General features: G+C 49.8%; 1 protein-coding gene across 1 annotated transcript; it reads left to right on the top strand.

Annotated features, from left to right (window-relative positions):
- Window positions 1–6,229: 6,229 nt before the first annotated feature.
- On the top strand, window positions 6,230–14,880 carry MUC20 (mucin 20, cell surface associated). Its single transcript, XM_057306687.1, has 4 exons — window positions 6,230–6,340; window positions 9,524–10,852; window positions 12,838–12,929; window positions 14,636–14,880. The coding sequence occupies exons 1-4, from the start codon at window positions 6,253–6,255 to the stop codon at window positions 14,702–14,704; spliced, it is 1,578 nt and encodes a 525-aa protein (XP_057162670.1). The 5' UTR covers window positions 6,230–6,252; the 3' UTR covers window positions 14,705–14,880.
- Window positions 14,881–15,356: the final 476 nt, after the last annotated feature.

Here is a 15,356-nt window from a genome sequence, read left to right as displayed (position 1 = left end):
TTATAAAACATAAATCTGGCTCATGGAATTCATTGTTTGTGGTGGTTACAATGAATATAGCAAACATTTCTTGAAAGCGGCCAGTGAGAACCTTGCACCCCTTCGGCTAAGTGATCTTAGCCTCCTTCCTCAATATTCCTTTCCGGGGACCATGTCACTGCCTGTAAGTCCCCAAATGGCCTGGTCTAAGCCCTGTAGCCTCGTGCCCACCCACTTGTCTTCCCAGGGTGAAAAGAGAAGCAGGGGGAGCTTCCTCTGGTGGGTTGGGACTAGCCTCCTGGGAGTTTCCTTGTGTGAGGATTTCAAAGCTCCGGGAGGGTGACGCCAGGGGGCTTTGGGGTCTGCTGAGCCCATCGCCTACCTTCCCTCTCAGACCTCCACCTCCTCCTGTTCCGTGAATAGATCCCTGCCCTTCAGCTTCCTGCACTCCGGGCCTCAGGATCTTCTTTTAGTTCTCTTTGCCCCTGGCCTTCCTCTGCAAGGTGCCAAGTCTTTCTACTTCTACTTCACCACATGGTTCATGTCTCTTCCTCCAATAGTCCCACTGCCAAAGTCCCAGGTCATAGCTTCCTAACTGGTCGTCTTGCCCCAGGGTCTCCCCTGACTGGTCTCTGCCCACCTTGTACTGCTCAGAGCAGAGCTCAGGTGTTGCCTATTCCTCTCTCAAAACCATCACTGGCTTCCCCTTGTCTCCAAAACAAAGGCTAACCTCCCACATATGGCTGCAAAGTTCTCCACAGCAGGGCCCTGAGGCACATTTCTGGCTCTATCTCCTGTTAGTCCCCTTCCTCATTTCTATGTTCCAACTAAATGGTATGACCCATTATCCCTGTTCCTGCCTCCCTCCAGGCTTTTGCTCATCCGAACACTGGTTTCTAAGTAAATGCTTATAGCAAAAGAGGCCCTGTCAGAGCCCAGTTATCCACCAATGGTTCTGTTTTAGCTTAGTTTCTCTGAAAGCAGAAACTGAATAATTTACTTGGGAACAGAATTCCAAGGAGCAGGGGTGAGGGAAAAGGGAAGTGACACAGAGAATAAGGCAGAGCCTTCACAAAGACGCATTATTCGGTTGGCCTCACTAAGGCTGGCTGGTTCCTTGATCCCGTGGGACCTTCTAAACAGCCTTATGAAGTGTTTCAGAGAACGATCTGTCCTGGGGATGAAATAGGAAGTGTCTGTCCCTCACCTCCCATTCTCGTGGTTTATGGGTTGCTCCGCTGGGTGCTAATTCTCTCAGTTCTTTGTTGCTGGTGTGTGAGAGCAGAGCAGCTCTCAGAAGCATCCCAAGGCTTGGCATCAGGGAAAACCTGGGAGAGAACAAATGGAATATGACAAGGCACTGCCCTGTCACTCCTGGAAAGCTGGTCACTGTAGCAGTGGCTGGAGTAGGAAGCGAGGCCAAAAGGACTTCAATGGTGCCCAAAAGGTGTTCCACCTGCTGGCTTTTTGGAACACAGGCTTTATGGCTCCAGCTCTTCCAACCACAGATTTCTACTGCCCAGCGACGGAAGAGCCTGGAGGAAGAAACAGTCCTGGGCCCTGTTTGGAAGAAAGCACTTCATACATCCAGAACCTGGGATCTCCCTGCCTTGCTAGGAAGTGTTTTTCAGGTGAGGTTCCATGGAATGTGGCATCTCCAGTTGGGATCATCCCATGGGCCTCATAGAGAGTGCAAAGATGCTGATCTGTGGGCTCTTTTCCCTCTCTGCACTCAGTGCTGATTTTCCTTCCAAATGTCCAAAACCTCCATCTCCTCTTGTCGCTCCTACATCATCCCTTCATCCCAGCTAGGGTGCCCATAGTTAGGTTTATCCAAACTGAAGGGACAGTTTCTGAGACTTGCCAACACTGGCACAGATTCCTTTCTAGTTGAGTGTGTGTGCGTGTGCACATGTGCATGCATATTTCATTTCTATTTGGTCCTCCATCCTCCCTCCTTGTGTCTTCCAAACGCCTCTCCTATGAAAGTCATTTCCCTGGCAGCAGCCTACCACCTGGGAAAAGTCCTGGGAAAACAGAGGCCTTGCATTACAAGCCCAGCCTGTAATGCAGCTTAAAATTAGAACATGAAATCCACATTCGTAAGAATGTCTAAAATTACAAGGACAGATGATACCAGGTGTTGAGGAGAATGTGGAGAAACTGGAACTCTCATACATTGCTGGTGTAGCAGAAGCTGGCACAATTGATTTGGAAAACTGTTGGATACAATACAGTAAAGCTAAACACATGTATGCCCAATGACTCAACAGTTCCACTCCGAGGTGTGTATACCCAAAACATATGCGAGACTGTTCGTAGCAGCTTTCTTCAGAATAGTGAAAAACTGGGCCCCTGGGTGGGTCAGTTGGTTAAACCTCTGCCTTTGGCTCAGGTCATGATCCTGGGGTCCTAGGATTGAGCCCCACATCTGGCTCCCTGATCAGTGGGGGGAGTCTGCTGATTCTCCCTCTACCCTTTCCCCCTGCTCATGATCTCTCTTTCACTCTCTCTCTCAAATAAATAAATAAAACCTTTTAAAAAATTTAAAAAAGAAAAAGAAAAAAGAATAGTGAAAAACTGGAAACAATCCAAACGTCCATCAGTAGAAAAATGGTTAAATAAATTGTGGCATACTTTCTACAATGGAATACTATCTAACAACAAACAAGAATGGAGTACTATCACATACAACAACAGCTGAGCTTCACAGGCATAATTTTAAGAAAAAGAAGCCAGACACAAAAGAGTGTGTATTCATAATTCCATTTGTAAGAAGTTAAAAAATAGGAAGAGCTCATCTATGGTGATAGAGGTAAGAATGATTTTTTGAGGGGGAGATATTGACTGGAGGGGAACATGAAGAGCCTTTTGAAATGCTGAAAATATCTTCTATCTCTGTTTTGAGTGGTGGATACCTCCTGAGTGTTTTCATATGTAAAAATTCATCAAGTTGTAGGCTACTCAGGATTGATGTAGTTTACAGCATGTGGGTTACTCCCTAATAAAGAGATGAATGAACAGGTGGACCAAGCGCTCCCTGGAGTTTCCTATACTATAGCCCAAGGAATAGGGTTAGGGTGGGGAGGGCCCATTCTCAGGTCCTTGCAAATTTGGATGATTCTCACCACCTTTTCTGTGGTAATCTGCCTGACAGCATCTCATCTAAACCATCTGTGCATGCGCAACATTTTGAACTTGTAGGGATGCATTTGGACCCCCAGAGTTAGTATAAAGGTATTTTAAAGTAGAAACATTTGAGCTACAGAAGATGTAGAAAGAAATGTTATCTGAACTCTTCTGAACTGACTAAAGCAGAACTTTTCAAAAATACAGCTGCCATTAATCTCCCTCTGAGTGATTTTCTAACCCATTCAGCTGCCATGGAGACAGACTGCCTAATAGAATCTTCCGTACCTTCTCCAGGAAGCCTTAAACCCCCCACTCTCCACTCCCACTCCATTAATTTTGGTATGTACACCTTGATCTCCAGTTATTCAGTGAGTTACTCAATACTGAGCAACTTCTTGGGGCCCATGTCAATAAACTTGGTCTTTTCTCCAGTTCATCTGTCTGTTCTCAATTAATTTGCACGCCCTCAATCACTGTTTGCTATCTCTCTGACCTAGGAAGTTAGTTCCATGACGTCGGGGATCCGTTTTACTCAGTGACATATTCCAAATGCCTAGAACAGCCGCTGGCGTATAGTAGGTCCCCCATACATGTTTGTTAAGTTGAAACCAGCCTCCGATGCTCATTCAGGGTGAGAGCTGAGTTTGGCTGGGGGGAAAAAGGTCCAGAAACTTTCTGGATTTGATTACTATGGCCCCAGGACCAACAGTCATGTGCTCAGGCTTGGAAAGTCCCCCAGATGTAGAGGAAGATGGACCAGAAAAATTCAGCAAACCCAGGGAAGTATTCAGCCAGGCTTCCCTGCCAGTGGATTCCTGGTTAGATCCCATCATAGACAACTGGGCTGGAGCCGAGCTGTTGATCACTTAAACGATGACAAGAGAAAGGAAATGGTGAGGAGAAGTCTGTGGTGGGCATGAGAAAGGCACCTGGAATACTTCAGTCTGTGGATTAAGCCACTGGCTACTGGAATGAGGAAGTCCCTCGCCCAGCCCGGGTGGGGGGGTGGGGCGGAGAGGCAGCCCAGGAGGGGAGGGAAGTGGCAGAAAGGAGCTGCTTGCTTTCTCTTTCTCTCTCTTTCTTTCTTTCTTTCTTTCTTTCTTTCTTTCTTTCTTTCTTTCTTTCTTTCTTTCTTTCTTTCTTTCTCTTCTTTCTTTCTTTCTTTCTTTCTTTCTTTCTTTCTTTCTTTCTTTCTTCATTCCCGTGACTTATTTATTTTATAACTGGACATTTTTATCTCTTACTCCCTTCTTTACCCACACCGCCATCTACCTCTCCTCTGGCCACCACCAGTTTGTTCTCTGTATTTATTTAAGAGTTTGTTTTTGCTGGAATTTCTTCCGTCTTCTGTAGGGGGAAGCCCCACACTGGATCGCACGCACGCTACTAGACAGGCCAAACAGAATTCAGGTCATTGCTGTGGCCCTCGGAAACCACTCAAGGGGAAATCCATCCCCCCATTTGATACAGTGAAGGATTGAGGTTGAATGGGAGGGTGGAAGGGCTCAGCTTTCAGGAGTACTCTACAGATCAGTGGTGTGGTTGGAACTGGGGTCCAAGGTCTCCCCCTCCATGTGCTAGGTGGTGTCCCGAGTGGACCCCCTCAGCCTCTTCTCACAGAGCCTTCCTCCCTCCGTGTTCTGGAATGACTCCCTCCTTCATCCAGGCTGTGGAGTTCTTTATCCCAGGCAGGGCGGAGTTCTAGAAGACAGCGTCTCGCACCCAAATGCAGAACCTCAGACTGCGTGGCCAGGAGGACCTTGTCGATGGAAGCCCAGAGGAGGCAAATAACTTGTCCAAAATCACACAGTTCCTGGGCCACAGTTAAGGAAGGAGCTGGAAACGGAACTTAGGTTTTCTGACTGCACTTCAAATTTCCTTCCAGCAGTGGGATTTTGTGATTTCTTGACGCTGCTCCACTCTACTCTAGAGCGGCTTTCATCACAAAACCCTGGCCCTGAACTCCCTAAGGTACTTTGCCCGCCGCTGGCCGTGGCCATAACAGTTCATTCCTTGGCCCCCGGTAGGGCAAAAATTTTTTTCTAGGGCATTTGGAAATATATTCTTCAGCCTCATTCCCCTTCTTGTGGTCAAATCCCGTAAGCTTCCCTAAGTCATCACTCTCACACTTCCCTCCTCCCAGGCCTGTGACTCTGACCTGCACACCTTTCGTTTCCCTGCTCCCCTCTAGTGCCTTCCCCGTCCCGCACTCCAGTCTGGCTCTGGACATGGTCCTGACTCTGACAGGGACGCAGAATCACAGGACTCATTGGAAAGACGTCAGAGATCAGAGTCCTGCTACATCCTGTCTCCTGCAGACCTTGGGGGGCTGTCCCTTCTCTCTGTTGCTTGAGGATCGGGGTAGATGTCAGGGCTCTCATCTATTTATTTATTTATTTTAAGATTTTATTTATTCATTTTGGAGGGGAGGGGCTGAGGGAGAGCCAGTCCTGAGCAGACTCTGCGCTGAGCGCTGAGCCTGACGTGAGCTCCATCTCATAACCTGGAGATCACGACCCGAGGGCTCTCATTTATTGAGCACCTCAGCTGTATACGTATTCCATGAGCAACAAGTATGCAGCAGGCACTGTGTAAGAGCTTTACCCCGCATAATCTTCACCAAACAGCCCAGCAAGGTAAGGGTGATGCCCATTTTACAGATCAGGAAGTTGAGCTTCAGAAAGGTTCGATAATTTGCCCTAGTCACAGAGCTAATGAAGGCTACGATTAGAAATGAAACCCAGGTCTACTGAACTAAAAGCCTAAGTCCCATGCACAGGGGTGGGGGAGGGAGAAGGGTTGTAGAAAGGGGGGAAATGCGAAACACCATCTTCCATGGCCTCCCTGGCTGCAGGACTGAGGGGGTGGATATCACTGTGGAAATGATTCCCTATCTTACAGTCAAACTCCTCCGAACCTCCAGACAGGAGAGGTCACTGGGCCAGGGGCTGGGCAGGAGGGTCAGCTTGCTGACAGCCCTTGACATGCGCGCTGCCAGCTCTCAGCCAGTGTGTTTGTGATTACCTGGCTGCATTCTGGAAACTACCCAGTCACACCAAGGCAGGTGGCCCGCCCCTCGTCCCTGGATTGAGGAAGCAGGAAAAGGTGGCAGTGCGAGGCGGTGGGCAGACGTGCTGGGCGATGGTGGCCGGAGCTCCCCTGAGGATGGGCTTTCTCTGGGGCTTGGCTCTGCCCCTTTTCTTCTGCTGGGAGGCTGGGAGCTCTGCAGGTAAGGAGCTGTGGGCTTCCCTCCTGACAGAGCTCTGGGGGTGAGTTTCTGTACCTGCAGCCTCTTGGGTTAGTTAGAATTAGCCATAAAGCTACACCGGAAGTATCACTATTGTTGATAAACAGCATGCAGATGGCAGTCTGTCAGCGGCCGCGTGTCTGACGCCGTGGTCCACAGAATGAGTGACGTCCTGGTGCCGTGACGGTGGGTTTGTCTTTCTGCGTGGGAGTCGGGGAGGGGGCTAAGTGAGGTGGAGGAGTGGAAGGGGCCAGGGGGGTACCCGCTGGGGAGAAATCGGACTAAAGCCAAAGAAAGTAGCTTGACAAGGTTCTAACTCCTCCAAGTTTGTGTCTCAGGCCAGATTTCCTTTAAGAAACAGTTTGTGTGTGTGAGAAGTCTGACTGCCACAGACTGCTTGGGGAGGTGAGTTCTGAGGGAGGCAGGGCTTTTATGAAAGAAGAGAACTAACGTAGATGTGTAATAGGAACCTGCCAAGCTGGCCACATGCATTGTCTTTTTTTTTTTTTTTTTTTTTAATAAACGTTTATTGTAGAGCAGTTTTGGGCTCACAGCAAAACTGAGCAGAAAGTACAGATTCCTATATGACTTCTGTACCCCCACCCCCTGACATAGTCTCCCCTTCTAGCAACATCCTGCATTATCTTTTTTAAAAAAGATTATTGGTAGAGCAATTTTAGTTTCACGGCAAAATTGAGAGGAAGGTACAGAGATGTCCCATACGCCCCTGCACTCTGTCTTTTTAAGCCTCGCGATAACCCCACGAGAGAGACAGGAGTCATTCCTACCCAGCCCTGCCCCCAGAGGAGATGGGACTGAGGCTCACCAGGATTCAACCACTCGGCTGCGAAGCCTCTGGGCCCCGTCGTCTCCTGCACGCGTTCGTGGTCTGCCAGGCGTGTGCCGCACTCTCACGTTTAGTCTAATCTAATCTTCGCAACCCTATGAAATAGGTACCCGTAGCTCCATTTTACAGATGAGAACATGCGGGCTTGGAGCCAGGAGACTTGGCCAGGGTCACACGGCTGGTAAGCACAGAGCAGGGACTCAAACTCAGGGCCGGAATACACACACCTTCCTCTCTGCCCGTTTGATAAGAGGAATGGACCAGGAGCGCGGCAACATTCTAGCGCCGTACGGGGCCAGGTAGGCTTTGCTGGGTTTGAGAAGACCGCTGGTGGGTAGGAGACTTGGGTGGGGGGTGTGAGAGTCCCAGGGGGGTGTGAAGAGGCTATGGGTTGGGAAGCACAAGAAGGTTTCACAGCGGGGTGATATCAGGGGCCTCCAGGAATAGGAAGACAGTACTTCGGGGGAGGTCGGTGGTCAGGCTCCAAGAGCACCTGTTTGGTGCTCAGGTTGGTTGATGCAGAAAGACTTTGATTCCACCGTGTGGGGACTGAGGAAGCTCAGAGAAATACCGTGGGCTTTGAAGTGTGGAGAAGAAAGTATACTCCCGTAAAAGCATGATTTGTGAACAACTAATGAGAGTCGATACCGTGACTCACCTGATCTGCATGTGGGGACAGCCTGACATTCTCACCGCATTAAAGAAGGTTGTGTGCTCCCAAGCGCCTCTTGGAGAGGACGAGGCTGGGGAGGGATTCCTAGTGACCCCCTGCAGGCTTTGGAATATAAGACTTTCTCATCCCCCTTCTCCTCTGGTCCTCACCACCACAGCAAGGCAGGTATGGTAACCCTCGTTCACAAGGGAGGCTCGGAGAGGTCTGGTGACTGGCTGCTAGGAGGCAGAGTCAGGATTTGAACCAGTCAATCCCTGGACTCCAGAGCTAGTCAGCAACAGGCCTAGGGCTGGAACCGTCTTTTGCCTCCTGGCCCAGTGCTCTATTATCGTTCAGGGAGAGACACAAGAGGACAAACTGAGGACCTGAGGCCCCATCCTGACAGCCAGGGTAGAGGTGACCAAATGGTCCCGTACTTCCATGGGTCCTTGGGGACTTTTGGGCCAGTAGACCTATTAAAGACCATCTCAAATCATCGGAACCCCAAAAAAGGGGGGCTTATATTTTGATTCTTTTCCTTCTAAGAGTAGGGTTGCTGGATAAAACACAGGGCATCCACTTACATTTGAATTTCAAGTAACAAAGCTTTTTCTGTAAGTATGTCTCAAATATTACATGAGAAGTACACGTACTAAAAACATAATTTGTCATTAAAATTATTCCCTGTTTATCTGAAATTCAAATTAGAATTTAACTGGGCATCCTGTATTTTCATTTGCTAAATCTGGCAACCCTCCCCAGAAGAGTCCTTGGCCCACTTACAGAGAGAGCCCTTCCCCCTCCGTAGATGGGAGAGGCATGCTTGTCTGCCCATGAGAAGATCCTGCTGGGGCCTCCCCAAGCAATGACACCACCCAGCCCCCGCTCATACAGCCTCCGAGTGTCTGTCGAGTGGGCAGAGATGCTCTGCCCTGTGCAGAAATGCTAGCAGCATCTCTGTAAGAGTGAAGTTTGCCCCCCTTGGCTCCCTGTTACCTGTGGAATATGGCTGGTGTGTTGTTTCTGCAGTTCTGGGGTCCCATCCCTGCCACGTCCAATGAGCAGGGATGGAAAGCTTGCCCCTTTCCCAAGGACTTTGCCTGCTCCTTCCCTTTTGCAGCTGCCATCACCTACTCTGTCTCTGGAGGTTCCTCTCCCCCAGTCCTCCCAGCTGCCTCTAAACACAAAACCACAGATGTTTCCTGGGTTTGAAGGGTTTTTACTTCCATGGGGAAACATCTGCTGGATGAGAAACATATCGATGGGAAAGTCACAAAGGTTCTTTCAGAAGGTTCTGAGAGTTGTGGTCCCTGCTCTGTATTTCTTGGCTCACTTGGACTTCTGCCTTCTTTGCTCCTCCTTGAAGCTGGATCCTGGCCCCATGCATTCCCTCTGATGGCTTCAGACCAATAATCAACTAGATTCTGAGGCTTGCTTGCCTCCACTGGGTCATCAGAGGACATTAGTCATGTGATCTCAGCTCCATGGACTGGTCTTCCTGATGATACCACCTCCTTCTTCCTTGAATGTCTAGATGAAAAATGGCATAAAAGCAACTTCCTCTCCCCACCCTCCTCCCAGGGAACCCAGGGCATAAACACAAGAGCTTGTGTGAAGTTAGTCCACTGGGACTCATGGCTTACAGAGTTGGTCTTACCCAACACAGGCCCCAGCACCAGCAGACCAGGTCCTTTGGTGACAACAAACCACAGAGAAGAGCCTGCCATGACTCCGGGGGTCAGGACAAATTCAGAGGGAGCCTTCCAGACCACTGACCTTGTTGAGACCTCTGTGCCAAGCCACATCCCTTTGGAAACTCAAACCTTGAGCACCCAGACCTTTGATAGGAACTTAATCCTGGCCAGCACCCTTTCAGAAGCAGAGACCAGGGAAACCAAGACCACTTTTCCTGCAACAGAGACCAGGGCCTTCACAAAAAGGACACTGTCCAAGCTCATGGTTGTGATCACCACTCCTATGGAGGCATCAGCCACCAGTGGCAGCCCCATGGGAACTGGAATGGCCACAGTTGAGACTGTTACAGGCAGCGATTTTGTGGAATGTGTCTTTGACACCCTTTGCACCGATGACAGCTCAGAAAAGGAAAAGAGGATCGTAACTGACGTCTTGACATTGGCTCACACCTCTGCAGAAGCCACGGGCCCAGCCTCGGACAGCAGCGCCTTCTCGGACAGCTCAGTTCTGGCCATCACCACCTCCCCGTCCCTGGCACCTGACAAGGCCGCTTCGACTAAAGACTTGCTTGCCTACAACATCACTGACACTGAGTTTACCAATTGCAGCATTATAGAAATAATAACCACTGCCACCACCCTTGGGACTTTGGACATAGATCTCGACCCCACAGGAGGAAAGGCCCTGTCTCCCCCGGAGATGTCAACTTTGCCTGATTCCACCGAAGCAGAATCGCACCTCACCAAGACCATGACATCTGCAGAGACCTCGTCAGCAGCCAGTGTCCCCGAACCAGCCACACCTGACACCACAGTTGAGATCCCACTAACTGCTAATAGCACCACAGAAGGAGAACTCACAACAGCCGAGCCCATGACCCCCAGCACTTTGGTGACTGTCAGCACCAGCCCCTTAGAAGAAACTTCAGTCCTCTCTGTTGAGACGATGAGCCATACTGAGGTCTCTGGAGTGGTTACAATCTCCACAGGGACTGGGTCAACGGTGGGTAAAGTGGCTTCCCCTGTTGGGCCCTCAGCTACAGCTTACAGCCATACCCACATAGCCACCAGCAAGAACTCCAACCCCTTACAGCCTTCTACCACAGATAGCACAACCAATGGGTCTGTGCCCATCAGCGGGAGCCCTTTTCCTTCTGTCCATCTGACTATGGCCAACAGCAGCCGAGAGGCAAACACCACCTTAGTCAAGACCACAGCCTTAGCCAGCAAGACTGGAGGGAAGGCCCCAACAGCTCTGCCCACCACTGCTCAGCCAAGGTGGGCCACAGAAGCTACTGCAGGTAAGTGGCCCCCGCAGCTGTGATCTGGGGGATGTGGCGTTTGGAGTTGCCAGGATGTCTACGTGCTTCAGGGGTAGGGGGGAAGGAAGGATCTGGGGCCTATTCTGAGCCCAGTCTCTGATGTCGCCTCCTCATGATCTTCTAGTGATTCTTACCACAGTCAGAAACAAAGCAGAGTCAGGGTGGTGTATGGAAAAACCGTGGGGTGAAAAATCTGGAGAAAGGGTTTGAGATCCTGGTTTTGCCCTTAACAACTTAGTGACCTAGGACAGGTCCTTTCCCTCTCTGCTCCCTGGCCTCAGTTTCTCCACCAGTAACCGGAGGGGGTCGTGATGGATGAACAATGAGGTCCTTTCCAGCTCTGCCCTTCCATGACATTAACAGTTGAGTAACTACTATGTGCCAGGTAGGGCCCCAAATTTTATTCAAAAGCCACCGTCCTCATACTCTAGAAGCTTCTGGGATAGCTAGAGCCACACAGGGGGCACCATATGAACATCTGGCCCAACCTGCTGCCCTCTGAGCAGCTGGGACCCCATGAAAGTGGGGCTTACTGGATGTGCTTGCTTGGCTTGGAGCCATAGTGATTTGAAACAAACCCACAAACAAATTGGGTGACGGGTTGGGGGTGTAAAGCTACATGTCTGAGACAACAGTTCTCAAGGGAAGAAGCCGCTTGTGAGAGGCTGCTGGGTCAGCCCAGCTCCTGCTCAGCCTGGAGCCTTCACCTCCACTTCCCGACACCGTCCTCGTGCCTCATCCCTGTGGTAGCCTCAGCTGGCCCTGCCTGATGCGGAGGCGAAATAAAAATGTTAACCACACCCCACTGTACCGAATATCATTTGTATCCCAGCAGAGGGGATATAAAAATATTTCACAACCGGTCAGCATTGGAATGGGCTGAATGTTCTCCCTGACGTCAGGCAGTGAACTACGAGCTTTGCATGTGTTCTCTCTTCTAATTAAACCTTCAAAACGACCTTATGGGGTGGCTATTTTTACCCGTCCTGACAAGTGAGGAAAGAGCTTTAAAGACGGTGGAAAGATAGCAGTGGGTCTCCAAAGGAAGGCTGAGTCCATCTCATCATCTCCCCTCGTGCTTTTATTTTTAAAGCTCGATTTATTAATATATTTTTATCTTAACATGCTTTTCTTTATTATTTGTTGATTAGATGATACCTTGACATGATTTAAAATTCAATAGGTACAAAAGGGGTCAGCATAAAACGTCTTTCTCTCACTGCTGTTCCCCAGTGCAGCTCTCTTTCTACACATAACTGGCCGAGTCACTTCCTTGTGACTATTCCGGCCGTGAAATACGTATTTGGCAGCAAAAACAGGGAGGGTGAAAGATACATATTGATATCGATACAGTGTCAATATTGATATCTATCTCTATAAATATAGAGGTGCAATCACTAGATCAATTCTAACAGTGTTCTGCCAGGAAGAAATGACTGGAAGGTGGCCGTGAAGGCAAGGAGGCCAGGGCTCCACGGAAGGCAGAACTGCCTCCAGAGCGGCTAGATCGGGAAGGCTGGATTGAAACCTCTAGCAACTTAGAGCTGGATTCGGCTGAGGCATCCCCTCCGAGAGCTGGCCTCTCTCTGGCACTCTCCCTGTCTGGACCCTTTCCCAGCAGCCCATCTGGGACCTCCAGGCCTTGAGAACATTCTAGATTCACTTTCATTTCTCCTTCCTCGCACTGCTCTTTTAACTTCTCTAAATGTGCATGGGGCCTTGAGCCATCCTTTCCTTCACTCTTGTTGAGAAGACACTACAAGGCGCCCAGTTAATGGAAAGAGGGAATCCTTTTTCTCTTTGCGGTGAATAAATGTAAGATCCCATGTGAGCGCGGACACATTCACACATGAGAGTGGGCACAGAGATGCAGAAGTGGGGACAGAGGCTGGTAGCACAGGTCATGTCACGATTCCTGAACTGACTTACCCATACATTCATCTCCTGCTTTTCTAAACTTGCAGGTGGGGATGGAGGCTTTCTCCTCCTGCGGCTGAGTGTGGCCTCCCCAGAAGACCTCACTGACCCCAGAGTGGCAGAGAGGCTGATGCAGCAGGTGAGTGGGCACTTTCTGGGCCAGGAAAGTAGAGGAGAATTTTAGGGACTAAATCTAATCTGCTTGGCTTGGCTTCTGCCTGTTTTTCCTGAGGTGGGAATTCCCCTTTTGTGCTATGTAAAAAAATTCTTTCCCTCACCCCCAATTTCCTCAGGACCTAGGAAGGTCAGGCCTTCCAGCCCTTGGAAGAAGGTCAATGATATTAAGGGGCAGATAGGCAGGACTTTGGGTTACAAGTAGCAGAAACCCAACTCATTGTCGCTTACACAGGAAAAGCAAGGTATTGGCTGAGAAATCTAGAAGTGACTGTGCTAGCTTCAGTTATGGCTGGATCCAGCAGCTTAGATATGATCATCATGATTTTTTTTCTCTGCTTCTCTTAGCTCTTCGTTCTTCAGAATCTCTCTCCATATGTTAGGAAAGGTGACTGTGACAGTCCCAGAGTCACAGGCACTTCCCTCTCCCAAGATCTGCATATTCTACTAAGGAAAGACTCATCTTACTGGCCTGCAAGGGCCAACGTGACTGACAGCTCAAACTGAACCACATGGAATGAGAAGGACAGGCCCCAAATGAACTAGGAATGCTAGGCAGAAAACACTCCGTAGATGTATGTTCTAGATGGGGACCAAGACTGGGATATATTTGTATAAGTTGGGAAAATCCCCTAAGACCCAGAACATTGGACAAAGCTTCCCAGTGGTGGAATTCTGGGGTCAGAGCTTTTGGGGATGCTGTGAATCATTGGAAGGTTAGACTAGGTCAGCTCAGCCTAGCTCTTGTGCCCACATCTTGCTGCCAGGGGATGAGAAGAGGGAATATCTGGGCCCTTGAATTTCTCTTAGTGGAAAGGGGCCCATCAGGACTCCCATAATAAGGAGTTCCCTGTGGGGGGGTGGGTGGTGAAACACGACAGCCAAAGAAATGACAACTGCTTGCTGCACATGATAATCAAAGTAGCAAGTGTGAGTCCTGCTCGAAGAGGGAAGCCGGAAGGGCAGCTGCATGGCTCAGTCGGTTAAGGGTCTGCCTCTTGGTTTCAGCTCAGGTCATGATCTCAGGGTTGTGAGATCGAGCTGCCCATTGAGGTCTGTGCTCAGTGCAGAGTCTGCTTGAGATTCTCTCTCTCCCTTCTCCCTCTGCCCCTCCCTCTCTCTTTTTCTCTCTCTAAAATAAATAAATCTTAAAAAAAAAAAAAAAAGAGGGAAGCCAGAATGGTGCCAGATCCGAGCCCTCAAACTGGAAACTATTTCCCGGGTCAGAAAAAGGCCAGGGGGAAAGGAGCAGGTCAGGAGCTGGGGGGCAGCAAGCAGACGATGCAGGTGTCGGGTATGAGCTCTTGTTGGGAGTGGGACACAGACACAGAGTTCAGAGCTCAGACAAACAGCAAACTTTTGAGCCATATAGATCTGGGGTGAATTCCACTTCCTAACTCGGTGACATTGGGTAAGCGATTCCATATTATTTTCCTCCCTTATAAAATGAAATTACTACTACCTGCTTTATAAGGTTATTGTGAGGTTAAATGACATAATGTGCATGAAGCCTCTAGTCCATGCCCAGCCTGGGGGGTGGGGCAGGTGCTCGGGAAGTGTTGCTGGCCTCCTCGTCCATCCTCTCCCACTGTCCCTTCCCGTCCTTGGCCTGTGGTGAGTTCAGGGGCCAGATTTGGCCTGGAAGTACCTCCCGCTCCTTTTGCCGTCCAGCTCTGCCATGAACTGCATACCCACGTGCTTCCCATCCACGTCTCTCTGCTGCGCATCAGGAGGGGCTAAGGAACGTTCGCGGCAGCCAGGCTTGGCTGTGTGCCAGAGGAGGCAGTGCTGTCTGAGGCCTGGGACACTGTCCACATGCACAGACTGGAGCTGCGTTACTGTGTTGAGATACACCTGGAAGCTTCCAGGAGGTCAGCTGGCCTAAGCCCTTACCCCAGACATGGCAGCAGGACCCTGGCTCCCATGTGCCTCAGTGTGTGTGTGTGTGTGTGTGTGTGTGTGAGAGAGAGAGAGAGAGAGAGAGAGAGAGATGGTTGGGGGTGGGGGCTTCCCTTGTTCAAAGATGTCCTTGGACTTCCTTTGCCACATGTGTTATGTTTCAGTAAAGAGTGATCTGATCACCTATCTGTCCACCTTCTTTGTGCTTCTATCAGACATTAAAATTACACACAGTGTGGCCCAGAGGCTATTTGATTCATATGGGGCGGGGTTTTTTTTGACATTTTTATGATACAAGGATTTTGTGCAACCTCCCTACTCCCTCCCTCCTTCATTCTCCCCTGGTTCTTGGTTTGGACCTCGATTACGGCACTTACTGAGGCTGGCCCTGGAGCCTTTTGAACTTGAGCTCCTTCAGAGCAGGGCCCATATTTATCTCAGCATCCCCTGCACCTAGCAGAGTGCCTGGCCTGTAGTGGGATCAGTGAATGTT

This window comes from Ursus arctos, unplaced genomic scaffold (genome assembly GCF_023065955.2).
Source record: "Ursus arctos isolate Adak ecotype North America unplaced genomic scaffold, UrsArc2.0 scaffold_4, whole genome shotgun sequence".
NCBI classification, from domain to species: domain Eukaryota; kingdom Metazoa; phylum Chordata; class Mammalia; order Carnivora; family Ursidae; genus Ursus; species Ursus arctos.
This window is presented reverse-complemented; position numbering and strand designations above follow the sequence as displayed.